This window comes from Elephas maximus, chromosome 12 (genome assembly GCF_024166365.1).
Source record: "Elephas maximus indicus isolate mEleMax1 chromosome 12, mEleMax1 primary haplotype, whole genome shotgun sequence".
Lineage (NCBI taxonomy): Eukaryota > Metazoa > Chordata > Mammalia > Proboscidea > Elephantidae > Elephas > Elephas maximus.
Window position 1 is genome coordinate 102329799 of NC_064830.1, and position 22005 is coordinate 102351803.

Consider the following 22005-nt stretch of genomic DNA (forward strand, 5'->3'; position numbering starts at 1 on the left):
CTAACTGCAGTAATGAATCGTGTAGTTTCTTTGGTACGCCCTGTTATTTTGCTACGGCAGAGTGTGAAAGCATGAAAATCTGATATGTTTGCTTTCAGCTCTACAAGCTGAACATCCACGGCGTTGTTTCTGATTTTGTGCCTTTGATCATGAACACCATTGCGACTCAGGTATCTGCACCAGCCAGGTGAGATTTCTTAGGGCAGTGGCGTAGCTGGCCGCCACGGTGCTCCAGTTCCAAGTAAAAACACACTTGCTGTCGTCCTTCTTAAGACATGAAAACTATAGGTGATGAAATTTCGGTAAAATCGTATGCATTTTTGACTTTCTGAATTTATTTTTCAGGGATGATAGATTCTAATTTCTTTTTTCGAAAGGATGAGATAATGTCTTGGTTTTTGGTTATAAATTTGGAGGTGTCATTTGGCATTATTTTCACTTAAAACTTTGGGATACCCAAGCCTTTCTTGCCTTGAAGCCTTTGTTCTTGCTGTTGCTTTTAGCACAAGGGCTAGCACATTCTTTACTGCCTTCATTCGCCCTCACCTGTCACCCCAGATCTTTCAGTAGGCCGACTGCATTCACCCCTGAAAACTTCTCAGACTTCAGGGCATTCCTGCTAAGCCCTTTATCTCTGACTCTCCTGACTTGCACCCTGTCAGGCTCCCAGTCATTTGAGGGCAGCATCTGAGGCGGAATCATCTCCACCGTCCCCCTGACGGCTACCCCACAGGGTCTGGCATTGGGCCAATAGCCACATGAAAACTCCTTGCTGGATGCGTGTGTCAGCCTTGCCTTGGATTTACATGGCGACTGCTGTGGAATGGTTTGGAGAGCTGTTTTGCTTCAGACTTCTAAACCTTTTATGTTATTCGGAATTGCCTAAAAATGTAAATTTGCTCACTGTTACTGCTGTGTTGTCCAGGTCTGTAGGAATCACACTTCTGGGCTTGGTAATTGTTATATAGCCTTTATGTTGATTTCACCTATAGAGTTGAGAGCTAATAATTGTAAATTTTATTCAATTCTCATTCAGGCAACATAAGCTTTATAACAAGGAGTTATATGCTGACTTCATTGCTGCGCAGATTAAAACATTGTCATTTTTAGCTTATATCATCAGAATTTACCAGGTAAGTTCATTTAAATTAGGTTTATTGATACAACATTTACGTACAGTAAAACTCACCTTTTGTAGAAGTACAGATCTGTGAATTGGCAACTGTCTACAGTCAGGTAACCACCAACACATTAAACTATAGAACGTTTCTCTCACCCCACAAGGTTCCCTTGCGTACCTTTGTAGTCAGTCTCCTCTTCTTATTGCCAAACTGAAAAAAACCAAACCCGTTGTCGTCAAGTCTATTCCAACTCATAGCAACCCTACAGGACAGAGTAGAACGGCCCTATCACGTTCCCAAGGCTATAATGTTTACAGGAGCAGATTACCAGATCTTCCTTCCACGGAGTTGCTAATGAGTTTGAACGACTGAACTTTCGGTTAGCAGCTGAGTGCTTAACCATTGTGCCACCTGGGCTCCTTCTCCTACTGCCAGTTCCTGGCAATCAGTGATCTCTTTTTTGGACCCATAATTAGACCTTATTATGAGTTGATTATAAGTGTCTCTGGTGTCATTGACCATTTCCATCAACAACATGCATAAGTAAAGAGTGTATATTAAAATTTTTTTTAGTGTTTATACTCCCTCCCTCCACACCAAATAGTGAAGTAATACTTATTCACTGTTAAAAGTTGCGAAAATAAATAAACAAAAAGACATCTGTAATTCCGCCATGTGAAAGTAACTGCTACTTGGGTTCGTTTACATCCTTCTAGTTACGAGAACGTCCGTGCACACACAGTCCACACAATCGATGAAAGCCTTTTTGGATATTACTTGTTGAGTAGACCTGTTCACTTTGTGAAAGTCCTTTGCACAATATTTAGTCTTAGTTGAATTTCTAAAAAGCTTATAAAGTATTTTTCTTAACATCTACCAATCAACGTAATGGTTGTTGTAATCCTGATTTTTATAGGACCAGGTGACTAAGTACTCTCAGCAGATGGTAAAAGGAATGTTACAGTTACTTTCAAATTGTCCAGCAGAGACCGCACACCTCAGAAAGGAGCTGCTGATTGCTGCAAAACACATTCTCACGACGGAGCTAAGAAACCGTACGTCTTTTCTCTGAATGCGTATGAGGCCTGCTGCCATCGTTTTTGGGCATGGGGTGGGCGCCTAGTGGACAATCTTTAGCTCGCTGAGATACTTTAACACGGGCACTTTCTCTGCTGCTCTGCCTGGCTCCCTCTCTCTGCCTGCTTTTCTCTCTTGCCTCTCTTTCCCTGGCTCAGGGTTCTCCTTGTGTCTTCTCTCAACCTCATAATTGATGGGGATAATTTCCTTGCCGTTGCTTAGGTTCTGAACCTTCTGGAGTTTTCTGCCTTTTGCCTGCATGTCTTCTGAAATTACACATAGCCCCTTGCTTACTCAATCCCAGCCAATAATCTTTCAAAGTTGAGAAGAAAACAGGGTTTTTTCCCCCTCCATACTGTCAAAGTGATGGATTGGCTCTGTTTTTACGTACAAGGCTGATGCTCGCTTTTTAAACGCTTTTCGTATTTCTTACGTCCACAGTGTTAGGTTGAAGTTATAGTCTAGTCGTTTGATGATGATAATCGTTTTCCCCGGTAATATTTCAGTATTCAAGGTTTCTTTGCTACCACTTTGTATGTTAGAGCATACGTAGAGCTGAGGTTAGGCCTCCTCACGTAGTTTCTAAACATGAAAGAAGAGTAAAGCTTGAGTGCTTACACATGAGTCGATACAGCTGCTGTTGTTGGGTGCCGTCAAGTTGATTCCAACTCTTGGTGACCCTACATAACGGAGTAGAGCTGCCCCATAGGGTTTTCTAGGCTGTGATCTTTCTCCTGTAAAGCCACTGGGTGGGCTTGAACTGCCCACCTTTCAGTTACTGCTGAGTGCTTAACTGTTGTGCCACCAGTTCATACAGCAAAGCTCAGACATCGTGCTATTAAAATGTAAATTATAGAGTAATTATTCCATGTGGAGGTAGCTGAAAGGAATACAGAAAATTTAAGAACTTTTATTTGAAATGTAACATACATAGCAAAGTGCAAAAAGAAACAGTTTCATAAAAACTTAAGAGCAGATATCTGCATGAGCACCTCCTAGGCGGAAATTGAGCTTCCCGCCCTGGAGACGCCCTGTGGTCCCTTCCTGGATCGCAGCCCTGATACACCTCGGGTTGACTGCTCTTCTAATTTTTGTGGTTCTTTTCCTTTTTGTGGCCTTTTCTATGTGTTCGTATCACAGTAGGAGAATTTTAAATGTAATGTTTTGAAATGTACTGAAGTGGATGAGTTAGTGTCAGATGCCATTCTCAGGTTAACTTTGCAGTATTCCCATCATACAGGTAACGGGGATTTTGGAGGTGAGTGTGGGCAGCTCCGTACCAGGAGATTTCTACTTGTTGAAGTGCTGGCAGATTAAAAATCTTTTTCGTGATTGCCAGGTAGTCTCTGTTCCATCACTGCACAGGCTAGCTCTCGCCTCTGAGGCCATAAAGCTTGATTGCAGTCTGCTAACACCTGTTTCCTAAATGTTGGATGGGCTCCCAACTTGCTGCTCTCCGCAGTTTGATCATATTAAAAAAAAGACCATTTCCTTTAAGTCAATTCCAACTTAAGGCTACCCAATAGGACAGAGTAGAACTGCCCCATAGGGTTTCCAAGGAGCAGCTGGTAGATTCGAACTGCCAACCTTTTGGTTAGCAGCCAAACTGTTAACACACTGTACTACTAGGGTTCCTTGATCACATTTGAGTAATCGAATTCAGCTTTTAGAGGCTTCTTGTGTTAACCACTTTACTGGTAGGCTTTTTTTTTTTTTTTTTCTTAACAAGATATTATAGGAAACTTTATTTTGAAGGCTGAATAATTCCTAGTACTTAACTAGATAGCAGCATCACCTCTCAAAATTCTTTTGATTGAAAAGAAACATTTAAAAAATCGTGTTAACTATTAGCCATAGTTATTAAAATATGGAAAATTCATGTATACCGTTAAAAGTACATGTCCACTAACATTTTCACTTAGCCTTACTTTTTTGACGTTTGAAATGATACCAAATGGTAAACCATTTGCATTTCTTCTAAGATCAGCAGTTTGAAAACCTATTGTTTAACAAAATTATACATTTTCTGAGAGATTGTGGTTCTGGGTCATGAAACCAATACTTCATCCTTTATTTGCACTTTGTACTCATGCCTTCTCTGGCCCTCCGGCATGTGGTATCTGAGCCCTTTGCCGCATCTTTCCTCCTGTTTCACTGCAGACAGTCTAGGCACGTTCCCTCCTCAGACTTCAGAAAGGGCTTCTTACTGTGTGTTTCTTTTGCTTGACACTTCTTCCCGTGCTGCCTTGTGTTGGTAGTTAACCAGAAGTGTACATTGTGTCTCTCCAGTATTTATATGTCTTTTATGACGTTGACCCTCAGTAGATGTTTGCTGGTGAAGGGCCATAATTTACTTGACTTATTGAAGCTGGGACTATGTCAGGAGTGTTCCAGAATCTAAATGTCCTTTTGGATATTTGTGGCCCGAGTTAAAGGCCTAGAAAATGTGTATTGCCACTCTGTCTGTCTGCATATCCCCAGAAATGTAAAGTGTCCCCAAGTGGCTTCTAGCTGTTCCTAACCCTGATTAGGTCTTCAGGCCTGTAGGGGAGGGAAGAGGTTTAATGATGGTTCTAATGATAGGATTAGAGGGAGAGGAGTCCCAGTGAGCTTCCATTTAGCCCTGTCCAGGGAGTCGGGAACCATAACCCATACCTATGAGAAACTGAAATCATTTCCCAAACCTTTGTAATTTATATGGTGAAATATGCTGTTCCTCTATACGATTAGCCATTAAAAAAAAAAAAAAATTGCCATCGAGTCGATTCCAGCCCATAGCCACCCTATAGGACAGAGTGGAACTGTCCCGTAAGGTTTCCAAGGCTGTAAATCTTTATCGAAGCAGACTGCCACATCTTTCTCCTGTGGAGTAGCTGGTGGATTTGAAGCGCTGACCTTTTGGTTAGCAACTGAGTGCTTAACCACTGTACCCCCGGTGCTCCTTTAAGAAATATGACTTAGGGAATAGAGAAAGAATTTAGGAAATAGTGCCCCTTCTACAGAAAGGTTTAGTTGGGTGGTGGCAGCTTTTAAGGACAGTGGAAATTAGTCATAATATACCTCCAGGAGCTATTGGGGAGGTGGGTTCCCCGACAGGGTTCATGATGCTCACTTTTTCGTAGTTCATTGGCTGACGCTAAATGTGATCCCAGCTGCATCTTTGGCAGCAGATAGGTTATATGGCCCAACCAAGCCCAGGTGCTAGGCTGAAGGAGCATATGTACTTTTCCAGTTTTTTCCTTATTTCAGACCTGGGTTGCCTAACTGACTGCAGAGTGGTCATTGTTAAAGCATTGTTAAGTAATTTACCGTGTAATTGGTTTTGTTGGTGATATGTGCAATGGATATTTGTATTCTAGAGTTCATTCCTTGCATGGACAAGCTGTTTGATGAATCCATACTAATTGGTTCAGGATATACTGCTCGTGAGACTCTAAGGTACGAGATTAAACCCATGATGATACCTGGTTGATTAAATGCCAATGGCAGCAATTACTGGCATTTTATGTTATGAGTGTTCCAACAAATGTAGGCCCTTGGGCCTTCACTCACCCATTGGACTGACAATTGTAGGAATTTTTGGAAAAGCCTTTCCCTTAGATTGCTTTTTTTATGCCTTAGCTTAAAGGGAAAAGTCAGAATTGTTGTCTTCATTTAAATTGCAAGTAAAACTTTCTTACTTCATCCAGCATTAGCTTTTTTTGCTTTTTATATAATAAACATATCTTTTTATTACAAAAGGATATATGGTAAGTTATTATAAGAAGAAACAAGGAAAGAAAGCGTGATAGTCTTGCATAAAGAGATCAAGTAACATGGCTAATATTTTGGTGTATTTTCTTCTAGTCTTTATTTCTTGTGCTTTTTAAAAAATGAAATGTAGCTGTGATCATGCTTGCTGTTTTTAGAGGGGGAAGTGAACATTTTATTATTTTTTAAAATGTAAAATGTATCAATGTTAATAAGTTTTTGCTTCTAATAAGAGAAATTTGATAGATCTTTTGGAAAACGCAGAGTACTTTGATGTAATACAGCTTGTTCAGTGTGTTTTCTATATAATTGTTAAGTAGGATGATCTGTATGTAACTTGGGGTTGAACCTGACTGTAACTAGACATTAGATTGTGTTACTCCTGCTTAAAAAACCTCCACTGCCTTTCTATTATTACCCTTAGATAAAACCCAGACTCTTGACCGTGGAACACAGGTCCCTATGTGATTTGACCCTGCCCATTTGTCTCACATCTTGTGTTGCTCTTGACCTATCTCAGACATGCTGGCCTCTGCAGCTCCCCTCACTTGACCTGCCTCAGACACACTGACCTCTGCAGCTCCCCTCACTAACCTGCCTGAGCTCTGCTAGCCTCTGCAGCTCCTATCATCTGCCTCAGGTGTGCTGGCCGCTGCAGCTCCCCTTGTGGACCTGCCTCGGGTGTGCTGGCTCTGCAGCTCCCCTTGTGGACCTGCCTCGGGTGTGCTGGCTCTGCAGCTCCCCTTGTGGACCTGCCTCGGGTGTGCTGGCCTCTGCAGCTCCCCTTGTGGACCTGCCTCGGGTGTGCTGGCCTCTGCAGCTCCCCTTGTGGGCCTGCCTCGGGTGTGCTGGCCTCTGCAGCTCCCCTTGTGGACCTGCCTCGGGTGTGCTGGCCTCTGCAGCTCCCCTTGTGGACCTGCCTCGGGTGTGCTGGCCTCTGCAGCTCCCCTTGTGGACCTGCCTCCGGTGTGCTGGCTCTGCAGCTCCCCTTGTGGACCTGCCTCCGGTGTGCTGGCCTCTGCAGCTCCCCTTGTGGACCTGCCTCGGGTGTGCTGGCTGCTGCAGCTCCCCTTGTGGACCTGCCTCGGGTGTGCTGGCTCTGCAGCTCCCCTTGTGGACCTGCCTCGTGTGTGCTGGCTCTGCAGCTCCCCTTGTGGACCTGCCTCGGGTGTGCTGGCCGCTGCAGCTCCCCTTGTGGACCTGCCTCGGGTGTGCTGGCTCTGCAGCTCCCCTTGTGGACCTGCCTCGGGTGTGCTGGCTCTGCAGCTCCTCAGCCACTCCAGGCGCCTTCTGTTTCAGAGTCTTTGTTCTTCCTGTTTCCTGTACCTAGAGATTTCTCTGGCTGTTGCCTCATGGTCCATTTTTGTCTGTAGGGTCTCAGCCTCAGTGTCACCTCAGGGGTATTCTTTCGCACCCTGTCTCTAAGAGTAGTTCTCCCGTTGCCCTTTCTCACATTACCTTTTTTCATATCCCCCACAGCACTTACCAACTTACATAACTTCTGACTCTACTTGTGTGTTTTCTTCCTGTAAATAAGCTTCATGAGGACAAGAGCTGTATTTTGTTCAATCAAGTATATTTTGTGCCTAGCCCGGTTTCCGGCACATGGCAGGTGTCCAGATGTTGAGTGAGTGGAAGAACTTATAACTCTACAGAATGGTCACAACATACAGAGTATTAATTGGCATATGCTATTTATTTTTGAGCCACAAAAGCCGTTCAGTGCATGATCAAGCTGGTCATTATTTCTCCTCAGGTTAACTATGTTCTAGTATCTATTTTGACGGCACTGGGTTTTTCTGGGTAGTATCTATTAGAAATTCTAGCCATGACAGGCATACAGTTAACCTAATTTAGAAAATAAAGGTTTAAACAATAAGACAGGACTTGAGCCTTTTAGCCATGCAGCTAGGAGAAAGCAGTGTGGGGAAACTGGGGCCGCTCACAGTGTCTGTAATGGCCGTGCCGCTCCAGTTGTGGCGTCCACGGGGCAGATAGTAATACGCAGGGTGGCATGTCAGTGTGGCTGTGTGGGAAGCATCGAGACGGCTCGGGTCTGGGAGCTGGGAGCAAGCCGCAGCACTAGTGGAGTCTCTGCCCGCAGGCCCCTTGCCTACAGCACACTGGCTGACCTTGTCCACCACGTGCGCCAGCACCTGCCGCTTGGCGACCTCTCCCTTGCTGTCCAGCTCTTTGCCAAGAACATTGACGATGAGTCCCTGCCCAGCAGCATCCAGACCATGTCCTGTAAGCTCCTTCTGAACCTGGTGGACTGCATCCGCTCTAAGAGTGAGCAGGAGAGCGGCAACGGGAGGGACGTCCTGATGCGGATGCTTGAGGTACCGGCTCTTCAGGCCACTGCCTCCGCGCGGTGCTGTTCAGATCCTGCAGACTGCTAAGCTACAGGAGCACAGTCGATTCTCGTTATTTGTGCTGGTTGTGTTCTGTCAGCCCCTGCGAGCATGAGTTAGTGAATGCCAAACTAGTTGGGAACGTGCTTGCCGCTCCGTGTATGCGCTTGTCTGTGAATGACTGTGAAAGCACGCGAGTATTGATTTTGGGGCTAGAAGTAAATTTTAGCAAGTAGGTGAATTCACGGACATGGTATCTGCAAATAACGAGGGTCGGTTGTACTTTACTGGTAAGTTTATGGGAAGGCCCTATTGCCAAGCTGGATCCTAGGGTTAGACTTTTGGCTCCCCCTAGCGTCCTTAAGTGAGGTAGTTAATTTCTCTGTGCCAGTTTATTCATCTCTTATCGTAGTTTCTGCCCCATAGTTTGCAAGCGTTAAATAACATATGAAAGCTCTTAGTTCCTACAAGTAATTGGAAGTGTTATTTTCTAGGGACAGAGCAAAATGCTAAATGAGTTCTGAAATTTCTGGAGAGAAGCTGGGTGGGTACCTGGGTAAGGGATAAGGTTTAATTCCCAAGGCCACCATTGGGCAGGCGTGTGGTTGTGGAAGGAGAGCACGGGGTGATAAGCGCTGTAGTCCTGAGTTCAAATCCTGGCTCTGCTCCTCAGGCAGTCACTCAGTGTTGCTGAGCCACGTTCTTCATGTGTAGAGTGGGGATAGTATTACTTGCTGTAGTTACTTTGGGAAAAAAAAGGACACGTTTATTTTCCCTTCTACCTGGCACAAAGGAGATGCTCAGAAATGTCCAGTCCTCCATCTCTTGTCAGGAGAACAGGCAGAAGAGTTCAGCAGGTGGTCTCAGGCTTTAGTTCTGTCATCTGGAAGGGTTGTCTGGCCTACTAAAGAGGAACGATCTTGTGTTCTCCCTCTGCTTTCTCTTCGTGTTAGGTGTTTGTTCTCAAGTTCCACACCATCGCTCGCTACCAGCTCTCTGCCATTTTCAAGAAGTGCAAGCCTCAGTCTGAACTTGGGGCTGTGGAAGCCGCTCTGCCCGGGGTGCCCACTGCCCCTGCTGCGCCAGGTCCTGCCCCCTCCCCAGCCCCAGTTCCTACCCCTGCACCGCCCCCTCCCCCGCCTCCAGCCCCAGCCACACCTGTGACCCCTGCACCAGTGCCTCCCTTTGAGAAGCAAGGAGAAAAGGACAAGGAAGACAAACAGACTTTCCAAGTCACAGATTGCCGAAGCTTGGTGAAAACCTTGGTTTGTGGTGTCAAGACAATTACCTGGGGCATAACGTCGTGTAAAGCACCTGGTGGTAATTCTGCTCTCTAATTATTTAGACTTTTTTTAGCAGAACAGATAACAGAGTTGTTTTCACATTAACTTAATATGCAATCTCTTTTCCAGAAGCTCAGTTCATTCCCAACAAGCAGTTGCAGCCCAAAGAGACTCAGATTTACATAAAACTGGTGAAATACGCAATGCAGGCTTTAGATATTTATCAGGTAAGGAAGTGCCCTCAAACCAACATATCAAATACAGAGTGCACCTCTCAGAGATATAGTGATGAGATGGGTCTTGAGAGATTGGCTGTTTCCATCTTGCAAATATGGTCTTTGGTATTTGTATACCCAGGTTTGCTTTCGTTTTGTGATAACATTGCATTTATGGAGAGAGTTCTTATTTATGTAAGAGTTTGAATTTGTGTATTTTGTGGGGGAGATTATGTAGACGGAATATGAGGAATTAGAAACTTCAGGTTTAAAACTAATGATGTTGTGTTCTGAACAACATAAAGAAGTTATTTTTAAGACTTTGCAAAATTAAGGAGAAAAAACCTGTTGCCACCAAGTCAGCTATGAGAGACTAGAGAATTTAAATGGTTTTGGCGGGTATTCATTATCTAATAGAAGTGCCTTTTTAAGTACGTAATTGATCTAATGTCATGGGATATATTCAGAGAAGTTTACTAGGAATGCTTGTGGATTTTTTTTTTTCCTATGCTAGGTCCAGATAGCAGGCAATGGGCAGACCTACATTCGAGTTGCAAATTGCCAGACGGTTAGAATGAAAGAAGAGAAGGAGGTATTAGAACACTTTGCTGGCGTGTTCACGATGATGAATCCTTTAACATTTAAAGAAATCTTTCAAACCACAGTCCCTTATATGGTGGAAAGAATCTCAAAAAATTATGCCCTTCAGGTATAAACTTTTTTCTTACATTTTTTCAACATTAACGTCTTTGTTTATGTGTTGAGTATGCCTACATCTCACTTATCAACATGGTTAGGTTCAAAAGACCAGGTCATTATGCAAAAATCAGCATTATGTCAGAGTCGGGGCAGTACCCCATCTTTGGCACCAGTGTCCTCTCCCCCAGTCACTCACTCCCCGTGTGGTGCAGTTGGCCCTCCTTCTCCACCGTCGTGGAGCCCCCGGGGATTGGGGATGGCGATGGTGGTGGTCAGGAGTTGCCCGCCACCTCTGGAGCAGCAGGTGTCCATTATCACTTGGCTGAGCTTCAGGCCTCCGTGGCTAGCCTCTCCACCACTCCACGGGTCCTGCAGACGGCCTCGGTGGTGGGCGGCTCCCAGGCCTGCAAACAGGTGAGGCCTGGACACCTGGGCCTGGTGGAGGCTGCGGAGGTGACAGAGAGACCTCTTTGGAAGAAGACTTCCGAGACCCCCATCTAGCTCCTTATGGCCTGGCCGTGGGCTCCTCCACCCAGCCCATGTTATACGAACCACTGGTGGCCTGCGAGGCCTCGCTCCCTCTCCTCGCAAACCTTGCCCTCCTCTTCCCCCTCTTGCCTCAACTCCTCATTAATGTGCAAAATAGCCAGATAGTAAATTTATCGCTGTTGTCATAAGTATGAAACGTCAGATGATGAGGTAGTCGATAAGTGAGGAGTAGGTGTATTGGTATTACATTTATTTTGAGAATATTTGTTCATAATGCACCTGGGGATGTGCTTATCAAGCAAAATTTAAAGAACATTGGGTCACAGTGTTTAAAAAAGTAGGTATTTCAAAAGATCAAGATGCTTTAGGCCGCTTTCTTTGGTTAGTAGAAATTATGTGTTAAGTACAGGCTCTTGGATGAAATAACAGATTAGGTACTTGAAGTAAATGCTCAACTCAGTGCTCACTAAATGTATTTCTTGTTTTTTTCCCCCTTTATTGGATAATTAATTTCTTGATTTCTTTGATTTTATGTTTTTGAAAAGTTCATTATTTTGTCTTAAAGCTGCTTTAGGGAAGGGCTGATTTTTGTCATGTGCCTTTCTTGTTTTGACAGATTGTTGCCAATTCCTTCTTGGCAAATCCTACTACCTCTGCTCTGTTTGCTACCATTCTGGTGGAGTATCTCCTTGACCGCCTGCCAGAAATGGGCTCCAATGTGGAGCTCTCCAACCTGTACCTCAAGCTGTTTAAGTTGGTGTTTGGCTCCGTCTCCCTCTTTGCAGCTGAAAATGAACAAATGCTGAAGGTAAAGCTCATTGAGACCTGTTGTCTTATTGGGTGCCGTCAAGTTCATTCCGACTTAACGGCCCCATGTGGGTGGAACTTTGGTGGGGAGGTGTTGTTGTTGTTTAATCTTTGTTTTCACTCTTGAACAGGAACGGAAACAGTTTATATGTAAAGCAATCTTTGAATTAATAAATATTTGCAACAGATAAGGACCTAGTGTGGAAACATTTCATGCGTTTCTAAGCAGAGCTCAGTTTATTTATCTGATGATTTAACATGAAAAATTTAAATCTCTCATGGTCAGGAACTGGGTTGTAGTTGGTTTTGCTAACACCAATCTTTATTTCTTAAACTCAAAAATTTAGTCTCCTGGATTACACAAGTAGGGAGCGTACCCTCCTTCTTTAAAAAAACAAAACAAAACAAAAGCTATTAAGTGGTAAAAAGAATGAAGAAGAAAAAGTGCCTTCTCTTGCAGTTCGCCGGCCTGTAGTTCTCATTACAGCTGTAATCTGTTTTCCTCCGTTTTCTTGTGTGTGTTCATGTTCCCTGTGGCAATGCTCAAACATCACATTTCAGGACTATTTGTTTATTTTTCCTCCCTAAATTAAGAATTCTAGCCAGTTTGTGTTTTTTTATTAAGATCATCTCGGAGGATACGCGTCTCATGACTCGTTTTTATAGATAGCTGATGATACCAGATTATATAAGAATTAGATTCTAGCAAACGACTTAAACCTACCTGTGGTTACATCACCTGTTAAAAGCAGCAGGTGACATAACAAAGGCCCGATCAAAACTCACCTCCATTTATGGCAGAATCTTTAAATTCCATAGAAAGTGGAGTATTTTCACCTGTGTCTAAGGAGATGCCTTGAGGCCGGTCACATGGTCTGGTCTTGGTGGAGTGAATGTGCAGGTGGTGATAGAGAGCACCAGTAATCTTTGCTTTTTCATGACAGTTCGGTGGGCTTTTTCAGGTATGTCATAGACACTACTTTGTGTCCACAGAGAAGGAGAGCACTGTGTTTTTAAGATATGAAATATTTCATTGTAAATCTGTGTCCCCATAATTCTGTATCAGTTTTTTTGCCAACATCACTGTATGGAACAAGAAACAAAATAAATGTAATAGGACAAATATTGGTAGAATGTCAGAATATTGTTTAGGAAAAAATAGTCAAGAAACAGATTTCATAGAACTTTTTGCCAAGAGAATAATAACAGATAGTTTATTCTGTAAAATATATCATGCCATATACACTAATAATGACTGTACTAGCAGTTTACAGTTCACTTCGAACATACACTTGAAAAAATGTTATGTTAACTTAACCTGTGATGTGTCAGAGTACTTTGTACTCTGAAGTATAAAGTTAATATGATTTAAAATATTGATTAAAGTTACTGTAAGTTAATAAAGTGGATTTTTTTAGCTAAATGCCCATATGAACACACAAAAAACCAAACGCATTTGCCGTTGAGTAGTTTCCGACTCGTAGCGACCCCATGTAGGACAGAGTAGAACTGCCCCATAAGATTGCCAAGGCTGTAAATCTTTACAGAAGCAGTCTGTCACATCTCTCTCCTGCAGAGTAGCTGGTGGGTTCCAACTGCTTAACTACTGCACCAATTAAGTCTTCCCAAAGCCTACAGTCTCCAGTGCCTCCTGGGGCTCATTGAGACTTTCACACTTCATACCTAATTGCTGGTGAAGAGTCTGTTCCTTCAGGCTAGGTCGTGTAGGAAACAGGCGCCTTTGATCTTGGTTCATCTTGTCCTCTTGAAGGAGTGACTGTGCGTGAGGACTGCTGAGCTGGCAGCACCTCCGGCTCCTGCTGCAAAGTTGTCTTTTCCACCTCACGTAACTGCATAGCTGGGCGGGAACCTATTCAGGGCTGCTTCCACAGCTGAACTGGTGCTGACCTCAAGATACCGGAAGAGAAATTAACTTGAGTCTAATAAAGGTTACAAAATTCTTATTTTCTTCTCTCAGAATAAATTCACCAGAATTAGCTTCTGGTCCTGTTGGGACCACAGTGAGCCTTTGAGCCTGAGTCTTGATGGTGTTACTCCCTCCTCGTTTGGAGCCTACTAACCTACTCTTTGTCCCGCCGCAGCCTCACCTGCACAAGATTGTGAACAGCTCGATGGAGCTCGCACAGACCGCCAAGGAGCCCTACAACTACTTCCTGCTGCTTCGGGCGCTGTTCCGCTCCATCGGTGGAGGGAGCCACGATCTCCTGTATCAGGAATTCTTGCCCCTCCTACCGAACCTCCTGCAAGGTTGGGGCAGTGCTCTTGGTGGTCTCTTAGCGTTGTGTGCATGCGTGTGTCTGGGTCAGCGCCGGCCCTCAGTTGCTGGGATTCACACTTTGCACTCAGTGACGGTCATGGTGAGGGGAGGGCCTGTGTGTGCGTGCCACCCACTCTCTCTGTAAAGGCAGTGGGACATTGTTGGGGCCCACGTTCAGGGATGGACTCTTCTTCCCTATTCAGAGTTGAATGGACGTTGAAAGGTTTTAGTTACTCTGGTGAGAGCTTGGTGGCATTTTGTAGCATTTGGTGTCTCAGGGTTCTCTTGAGAAACAAAACCAGTGAGATGTGTGTGTGTATCTATATCTGTCTGTGTCTATAGAGAGGAAGAGGAAAAGAGAGATTTACTTCAAGGGATTGGCTCACTTGATTGTGGGGGACTGGCAAGTCCAAAATCCCTGGTATGGTAGGTCAGGCGGCAGGCTGGAGACCTCTGCAAGCTTGCATTCCAAGACCCATAGGTCAGGCAAAGAGAAGAGTGGAGAGTCAAGGGGGAGGGGGGGCTTGTGCGCACAAGTGTGAGCCTTCCCAAAGTAGTTACAGTCTGAGGGCAGACCACACCCAGAGAGGCTCCCTTTCAACTGATTGATTACATTATACTAGGTTACATTATGGAAGGGGGCTGTAGTATAGTAAAACCTCTGAAAACAGGAACCTGTGTAAGGTGGAAACCTGTCAGAGAAGGAAAACTTAAATATTTTCCACTAAAGGGAGAGAGAGAAAAATCATAAGGCCGCACCCTTTCAGAGGTGAAAACTTGTGAGACCTGGATAACAAGGCAGTCCTGTTGAGTTCTGGCTCTTACAGGTTTCACCGTGCATTGCCTTAGATCACGTTATAGAACAACAGCTAGCCTGGTGTTTGGCAAAAGCCCTGGGAACCATAGCCTAACCACGCCGACACATAAAGTTAACCATTACATTTGTTAAGCAAAACTAGAAAGAAAGAAATTTTTATTGATTAATAAGATCAGGGACCCCTAGATTGGAAGAGACTCAGAACAAGGAAAAAAGCAAGTTATAAAGCTGATATCTAGTTAGTTTATATTTTTATGTAGGCTCAATTTGCACAACCAAAGTCCTGTAATTCCCATGTAATCAGGGATGCTTTAGGATAAACAGCTAAAGGAGACCTTCAGTCCATTGACTGTTCACGGTGGGTGAACTGACGGGAGACACCCGTCTAGGGATTTTTTAATAAGGGTTGAACTCTTGCCAGGGGATTGAATCTTCTCTATTTTCTTTGCAAGTTCCTTGAAGAGAAGCCTTTTACAACATAGTATACCCAGGGGACGACTGGGAACTACTTGAACACTTTGACTGTAACATGACCCTAAATCCACCATGGAAGGTGTTGACAGTAGCCGGTAGCAGGCTGTGTTGTCTGTCACCCCATCTCCAGACCCCTCTATCCCCCAATGGAGCCGTTGTGCTGACCCCTCTGATTTCCTCCTGCTCTCTCTCTGCTGTCCCCAAGCTTGTTTCTCATGTTGTTTTGTTGGAACTTGTTCTTTTCGGGGTACTTAGCCCTTGGCCCTCTTCCCATCCATCCACCTTGTCCTTTGGATTCTGAATCTAGTTGTGCTGCTCTGTGATGCCTTCCCTGGTGACTCCTGGTTCCTCTGCATTCTCGCCACACTTCTGCCTGTGCTTCACAGGGCATACTGGTTTGGGGTCCAGTGTTACCTACCCTTATCTTTCTAACTAGTTCGTAAGCTCCCTACCTGACATGTCTCAGTAAATACTCGATATTCCTTGTGAAGGATCAGGCATTGACTTTATAAGAAGGAGCCTTCTCTCCTTTTATAATAACAAAAGTGAACTTTAAAAAAAACGTTAGCTTTAGAGCATGGGTTTTAGCTGTGGCCTACCAAAAACCTGAAAAAAGATACAAGGCAGTTCGCCTCTTACTGGGGGTGACCAGATCATACTGAAGACTGTATCTTTAGATTGGGCTTATTAGTAGTATAACGTTAAAATAAAAGATTAATAATGATTTATATTGATTATAACAGTATAGTGTTACCATTTTTATTACAATTTTGTAATAACTGCAGGCAGCCTCCTGTTGTCAGTGTGAATACAACAGACAAAAGGACCACAAAAGCAGTTGTAGAATAGATTAAGCTAGTGTAGGGTATCATATGGGCAAAAAGTGCCTTGATGTTTACAGAGGGAAGGTGGACCGGTAGCTTTGTGTAGTTAACTGTGGCGTGTCTGGCAGTGCCTTTCCTCCCTCTGATGGTCTCAAACCCTGTTGCAGGGCTGAACATGTTGCAGAGCGGCCTGCATAAGCAGCACATGAAGGACCTCTTTGTGGAGCTGTGTCTCACAGTGCCTGTGCGGCTGAGCTCGCTCCTGCCGTATCTGCCCATGTTGATGGATCCCTTGGTGTCTGCGCTCAACGGGTCCCAGACCTTGGTCAGCCAGGGCCTGAGGACTCTGGAGTTGTGTGTGGACAACCTGCAGCCTGATTTCCTTTATGACCACATCCAGCCAGTCCGTGCAGAGCTCATGCAGGTGAGTCAGCAGGGGTGTCAGAGGCTCATGCAGCGAGTGTCACTGAGGATTTGAGCTGTATTCCTATAGTGGTGGGCCATCTTAGTTGGTTCTCTGCACTTGGTGGTAGGCTCTGCAGGGTGGAGTGGTGGAATGTGGAACTTGCTTTATGAGGCCTCTGGCTTATGAAAAGAGCCCAGAAATTCTACCGTTACCAAGTGGGTATTCGTTTTGCAGTATTACCCTCTTTTTCAGAGGGCCTTCACAAGTGTTAGATTCACAGTAAGTTCATGACTTAATGAAGACAGGCGTTAACGGTTACTATAGTAAAGCCTGCGGCAGCCAGAACATGTGTAAGGTGGAAACCTGTCAGAGAAGGAAAATGAAAATATTTTCTAAGACTAGAGAGCAATAGAGAAGTGGTAAGACTGCACCCTGTCACAGGAGGAGAACTCGCGAGACCCGGAAAGACAAGGCGGCCCCATTGAGTTCCAGGTTTCACTGTATATGTGCTGTTGCTTGAAGCAATCTCAAACATCTGAGATCCTTCCTTTGTCCACAAAAGATGTAACTTTTAAGGGAAGGTATAGGCGTCCCTCCATCCCAAGGGAAGAAGAACAGATAACAAAATAAGTTGTTTCGAAGACATGTGTTCTGTTCATTTAAGTTCATATGTCAAATATCTTAGGTTACTTATTCCAATTTTGCTATTACTGATTTGTAATGTGGCTGGTAATTGTTAGAGGTTTAGGTTGCACGTGAATTTACTCCCTCTTTAGTCGAGGGTATTTGAACCCAAGTAGGGATCAGGATACTAGCTTTATATAGTGGAGGCTGATTAACTCCTACAGGACAGGAGTCACTGGGAAAATTAGATTAGAGACTACAGGTTGGATTTGAGTTTAAGTTGGGAGAGCTTTCCTTGCCAGTCCTAAAATTTAGATCTTGGGCTCGACCTAGGCTGGGAGAAGATGGCATAGTGGCTGGGCAGACCCTCCAAGTCCATTCTCTGGCCTGTCATTTGGAAGATTACAGGCCCACCTCGAGAACACCTCTATTGGTTGTAAGGAGAGAGGGCCTGGTTCTAGCAGGCAGACCCTGGGCCTGGCTTGGGATCACTCCTGTCCTCTCAAGAGCCTAAACTCAACTTGAGTCCTAGGTTCAGCTCATCTACTTCACTGCTTACCTAGTACTGTCGAGATGGGAGAATTTCCATGGGCTCTGTCTTCAGACAGGGTCTGCTCCAGTCCCATGCATCTAGCCTTGGCTGTGAGGTGTCCTGGAGACTTTCCCTGCCTCTTGTGAGCCTAGCAGTGCCACAGAGCAGTGTCCTAGCTGGGATCTGCTGGTTCTTAGTGAAAGGGCCTCTCTGATGACCTAGCCGGCCACACTCAGAGTTTGAGGTTTCAGTGAAGTAATATGCCTCTCATCAAATACTGTCTAACCCCAGGACTTGTGTTCTTACCTATTACACACACTGCATAAATCTGACCGTACCCAGGCCTTCGTTACTTATCTTCTAGAATTTAGGTATCTTTGTAACCTAAATCAAAGACACTTGGGAAGAAACTTATTCCAACTCATATTGTAAATAAAGGGCTAGTTTCTCCAATGCAATAAAAGGGCAAATAGGAAAAAGGGCAATGGATAGAAATAGATTATTTACAAAAAGAAGATAAAGTGTCTATTCACTGCATAGAAATAAGTTTATTTAGTAGGAGAAATGTGCATTAAAACCACCCCCCTGGATACCAGATTCCAGTTTTGAATTGCCTTCTGGTGCATTCCTGGTGGGGGTGTAACTTCCGTGGAGGGTATTTGGCAACAGCTCTCAATTCTAAATCTATCAGTTTCCAATTCGAGAAATTCATTGTTCGGCTATACTTCAGCCTCTTGATATGATAGATGTATAAGGCCATTGTACTGTTATAAAAGCAAAGGATTGGAGACAGTCGAGATGTTCATTAGTAGGGGCCTCATTAAATGATGAATGTGCTGTACAGTGAAATGCTGCACCGCTGTAAAATGCAGTTATCTCTTGAATATAATTCTGAGCCATTCTATAAGGGGATAGGAGGGAGCCGTATGTAAAACTGTGTTTATACCGTGCTACCGTTTATATTACTGGAGTGTGAAAGGACATTTGTGTTTATGTATGAGCTGTTTTTATAAAAGCATAGAGTCTTCCTGAAGGCTACACAAGACGCTGATCATACTGGTTTCCCCCAAGACTGGGTAGTGTGTATTTGGGGGACAGAGGTGGGAGGAAGGCTTTTGCTGTATAGCCCTTTATGACTTTTGAAATTTCATTTGTGAGCCATGTGAATGCATTACTTATTTCAAAGAAGTTTTAATGGAAGTATGTTGGTTTTTAGGCCCTATGGCGCACTTTACGCAATCCTGCGGATAGCATCTCTCACGTGGCCTACCGCGTACTTGGTAAATTTGGAGGCAGTAACAGGAAGATGTTGAAGGAATCCCAGAAGCTGCACTATGTTGTGACTGAAGTCCAGGGACCCAGTATTACAGTGGAGTTTTCAGATTGTAAAGCGTCCCTTCAGCTCCCAATGGAGAAGGTAGGTTTGGAAGTCTTTGAGACCTTCTTAAAGAATATGTTGCATTTTAAGAAAGTTAATTTCTGTTTGTAAATGTGTATGTAATATGTAAATACACCATGTAACTATGTGATATGTAAATAGAGACCATGTATCTTCTTGGGAGGGAATTTCTAACTCAGAACAGGATTTATTGGGCGTCAGCTTGATTACTGAGGGGCTTTCATAACACCAGGAGGCCAACAGAGAGGTGCTGCGTCCGAGAACTTGGGCCCCTTAAGCAGTTCTGTCTCTTCTGCTGGGACCAGGAGGTATTGCTTAACCCATCCGGCTCTTGATTTAGTCTGCTTTGGTGTCCAGAAGGCTTTGCCTCCAAGTGTCATTCAGAATCCGGTGTTAGCTCCATGCCTGTCTCTCATCCCCACCACCCTCCTTTCCTCCCAGCTCCTGTTTTCTTGTGTAACAATGTCCCCAACATCTTGGCTAGTGTTCTGCTCTACTACTTCTGCTTTGTTCTCAGTGAAAATTGCCCCCCCACGCCACTGTTGACCTTTTCTGCTCCCTCTCCTAGTCCTATTTCGCATGCGTTTTCTTTTACTTGTAATCTACATTGTTGAGCATTTTCCCACATTGTGTTAAATAGTGTAGTTTTTCTTTAACGTGGTGAAAATAAACACGCCAAAACATTCACCAACACAGCAGCTTCCACATTTACAGTTCGCTGACATTGATTACGTTTTCATGCTGTACCACCATTATCATTATCCTTTTCTAAAATATTTCCCCACCACAACCATAAACTCAGTGCCCCTATACAGAAACTCCCCTTTACCCTTTCATTCCTCCCCTGGTGACTATTAATAATCTTCTGTTTCTGTGTATTTGCTTTTTTTTTTTTCGTGTAAGTGAGATCATATGGTATTTGCTCAGCACATTTTCCAGGTTTGTCCGTGCGGCGGCACGCGTCAGGACTTCACTTCTCTCTGTGACTGGCAGCTGTTCCACTGTGTGTATATGTCACGTTCGTCTGTCGATGAACATTTTGTTTGTTTCCACTTTTTGGCTATTATGGAAAGTGCTGCAGTAAACCTTGGTGTACATGATTCTGTTTGTGTTCCTACTTTTGTATCTTCTGGGTACATACCCAGGATGGGGATTGGTGGGTTTTATGTTCAGCTTTTTCTTTTTTTTTTTAATTGTGCTTTAGGTGAAATTTTATAGCCCAAGTTAATTTACCAAAAACTAATACACCTATTGTTATGTGATAGTAGTTATAATCCCTATAATGTGACAGCAGACTCCTGCTTTCACCCTGGGCATCCTGTGTCCATCCAACCAGCTCCTGTCCCTTCTCATCCCACCTCCGAACAGGAGCTGCCCATCTGGTCTCGCGTATCTGTTTGAACTAAGAAGTACACTCTTCACGAGTATTATTTTCTGTTTTATCGTCCGGCCTAATCTTTGAAGAGTGGGATTCAAGAATGGTTGTAGTTTTGGGTTACAGAGGATCCGGGGGCCATGTCTGCTGGGGTTCTTCCAGCCTCAGCCAGACCATTAAGTCTGGTTTTTGATGTGAATTTGCGTATTGCTTCACACTTTCCTCCCACTCTGTCAGGGACTCTCTGTTACATTTCCCTGTCAGGGGTGCCATTGGTAGATAGCTGGGCACCATCTAGTTCTTTTGGTCTCAGGCTGATGAAGTCTCTGGTTTATGTGGCCCTTTTTTTGTCTCTTGAGCTATTATTTTCCTTATGTCTTTGGTGTTCTTCATTCTCCTTTTCTCCAAATGGGTTGGGACCAATGGATGCATCTTAGCTGCTTGCAAGCTTTTAAGACCCTAGACATCACTCACCAAAGTCAGTGGGATTCAGAACATTTTCTTAATAAACTTTGTTATGCCAGCTGACCTAGATGACCCCCAAAACCATGGTCCCCAGACCCCCATCCCTGCTGCTATGTCCCTTGAAGTATTTGGTTGTTTTTAGGGGACTTCTTAGCTTTTGGTTTAGTCCAGTTGTACTGATGTCCCCTGTATTGTGTGTTGTCCTTCCCTTCACCTAAGATGATGATTTTTTTTTTTAAATTGTGCTTTAGGCAAAAGTTTGTAGCTCAAGTTAATTTCCCATACAAAAATTTATACACACATTGTTATGTGACCCTAGTTGCAATCCCCACAATGTGACGGCACACTCCCCCTTTCTACCCCGGGTTTCCCCTATCCATTCAACCACCTCCTATCCCTTTCTGCCCTCCCATCCTGCCTCCAGACAGGAGCTACCCATTAAGTCTTGCATATCTACTTCAACTAAGAAGTACACTCTTAACGAGTATTATTTAATGTTTCATAGTCCACTCTAATCTTTGTCTGAAGAGTTGGCGTCAGGAATGGTCTCAGTTCTGGCTTAACAGTCCAAGGGCCATGTCTTCGGGGGTTCCTCTAGTTTCAGACCCTTAAGTCTGGTCTTTTTGCATGAATTTGAGTTCTGCACCCCACTTTTCTCCTGCTCCGTCAGGGACTCTATGTTGTGTTCCCTGTTGAGGCAGTCATGAGTGGTAGCTGGGCACCATCTAGTTCTTTTGGTCTCAGGCTGTTGGAGTCTCTGGTTTATGTGGCCCTTTTGTGTCTTGGGCCAATATTTTCCTTGTGTCTTTGGTGTTCTTCATTCTCCTTTGCTCCAGGTGGGTTGGGACCAACTGATGCATCTTAGATGGGCGCTCCCAAGCTCTTAAAACCCCAGACATCACTCACCAAAGTGGAATGCAGAACATTTTCCTAATAAACTTTGTTTTGCCAGTTGACCTAGATGTCCCCTGAAACCATGGTCCCTGGACCCCCGCCCCTGCCACTCTGTCCCTCAGAAG

The 22005-nt window shown here is 44.2% G+C and overlaps 1 protein-coding gene across 4 annotated transcripts in view; it reads left to right on the top strand.

Annotated features, from left to right (window-relative positions):
* The window catches only part of TRRAP (transformation/transcription domain associated protein), a 126917-nt gene that overhangs the window by 16340 nt on the left and 88572 nt on the right, over positions 1–22005 (top strand). For all 4 annotated transcript variants that reach the window (XM_049902657.1, XM_049902659.1, XM_049902656.1 and 1 more), the window contains exons 10-21: positions 99–187; positions 1037–1133; positions 2038–2176; positions 5558–5636; positions 8053–8287; positions 9253–9619; positions 9712–9809; positions 10312–10506; positions 11602–11793; positions 13895–14060; positions 16353–16609; positions 18964–19164. In XM_049902657.1, coding sequence (XP_049758614.1) covers positions 99–187; positions 1037–1133; positions 2038–2176; positions 5558–5636; positions 8053–8287; positions 9253–9619; positions 9712–9809; positions 10312–10506; positions 11602–11793; positions 13895–14060; positions 16353–16609; positions 18964–19164 — 2115 coding nt within the window. The remainder of the gene's footprint in view (positions 1–98; positions 188–1036; positions 1134–2037; positions 2177–5557; positions 5637–8052; positions 8288–9252; positions 9620–9711; positions 9810–10311; positions 10507–11601; positions 11794–13894; positions 14061–16352; positions 16610–18963; positions 19165–22005) is intronic.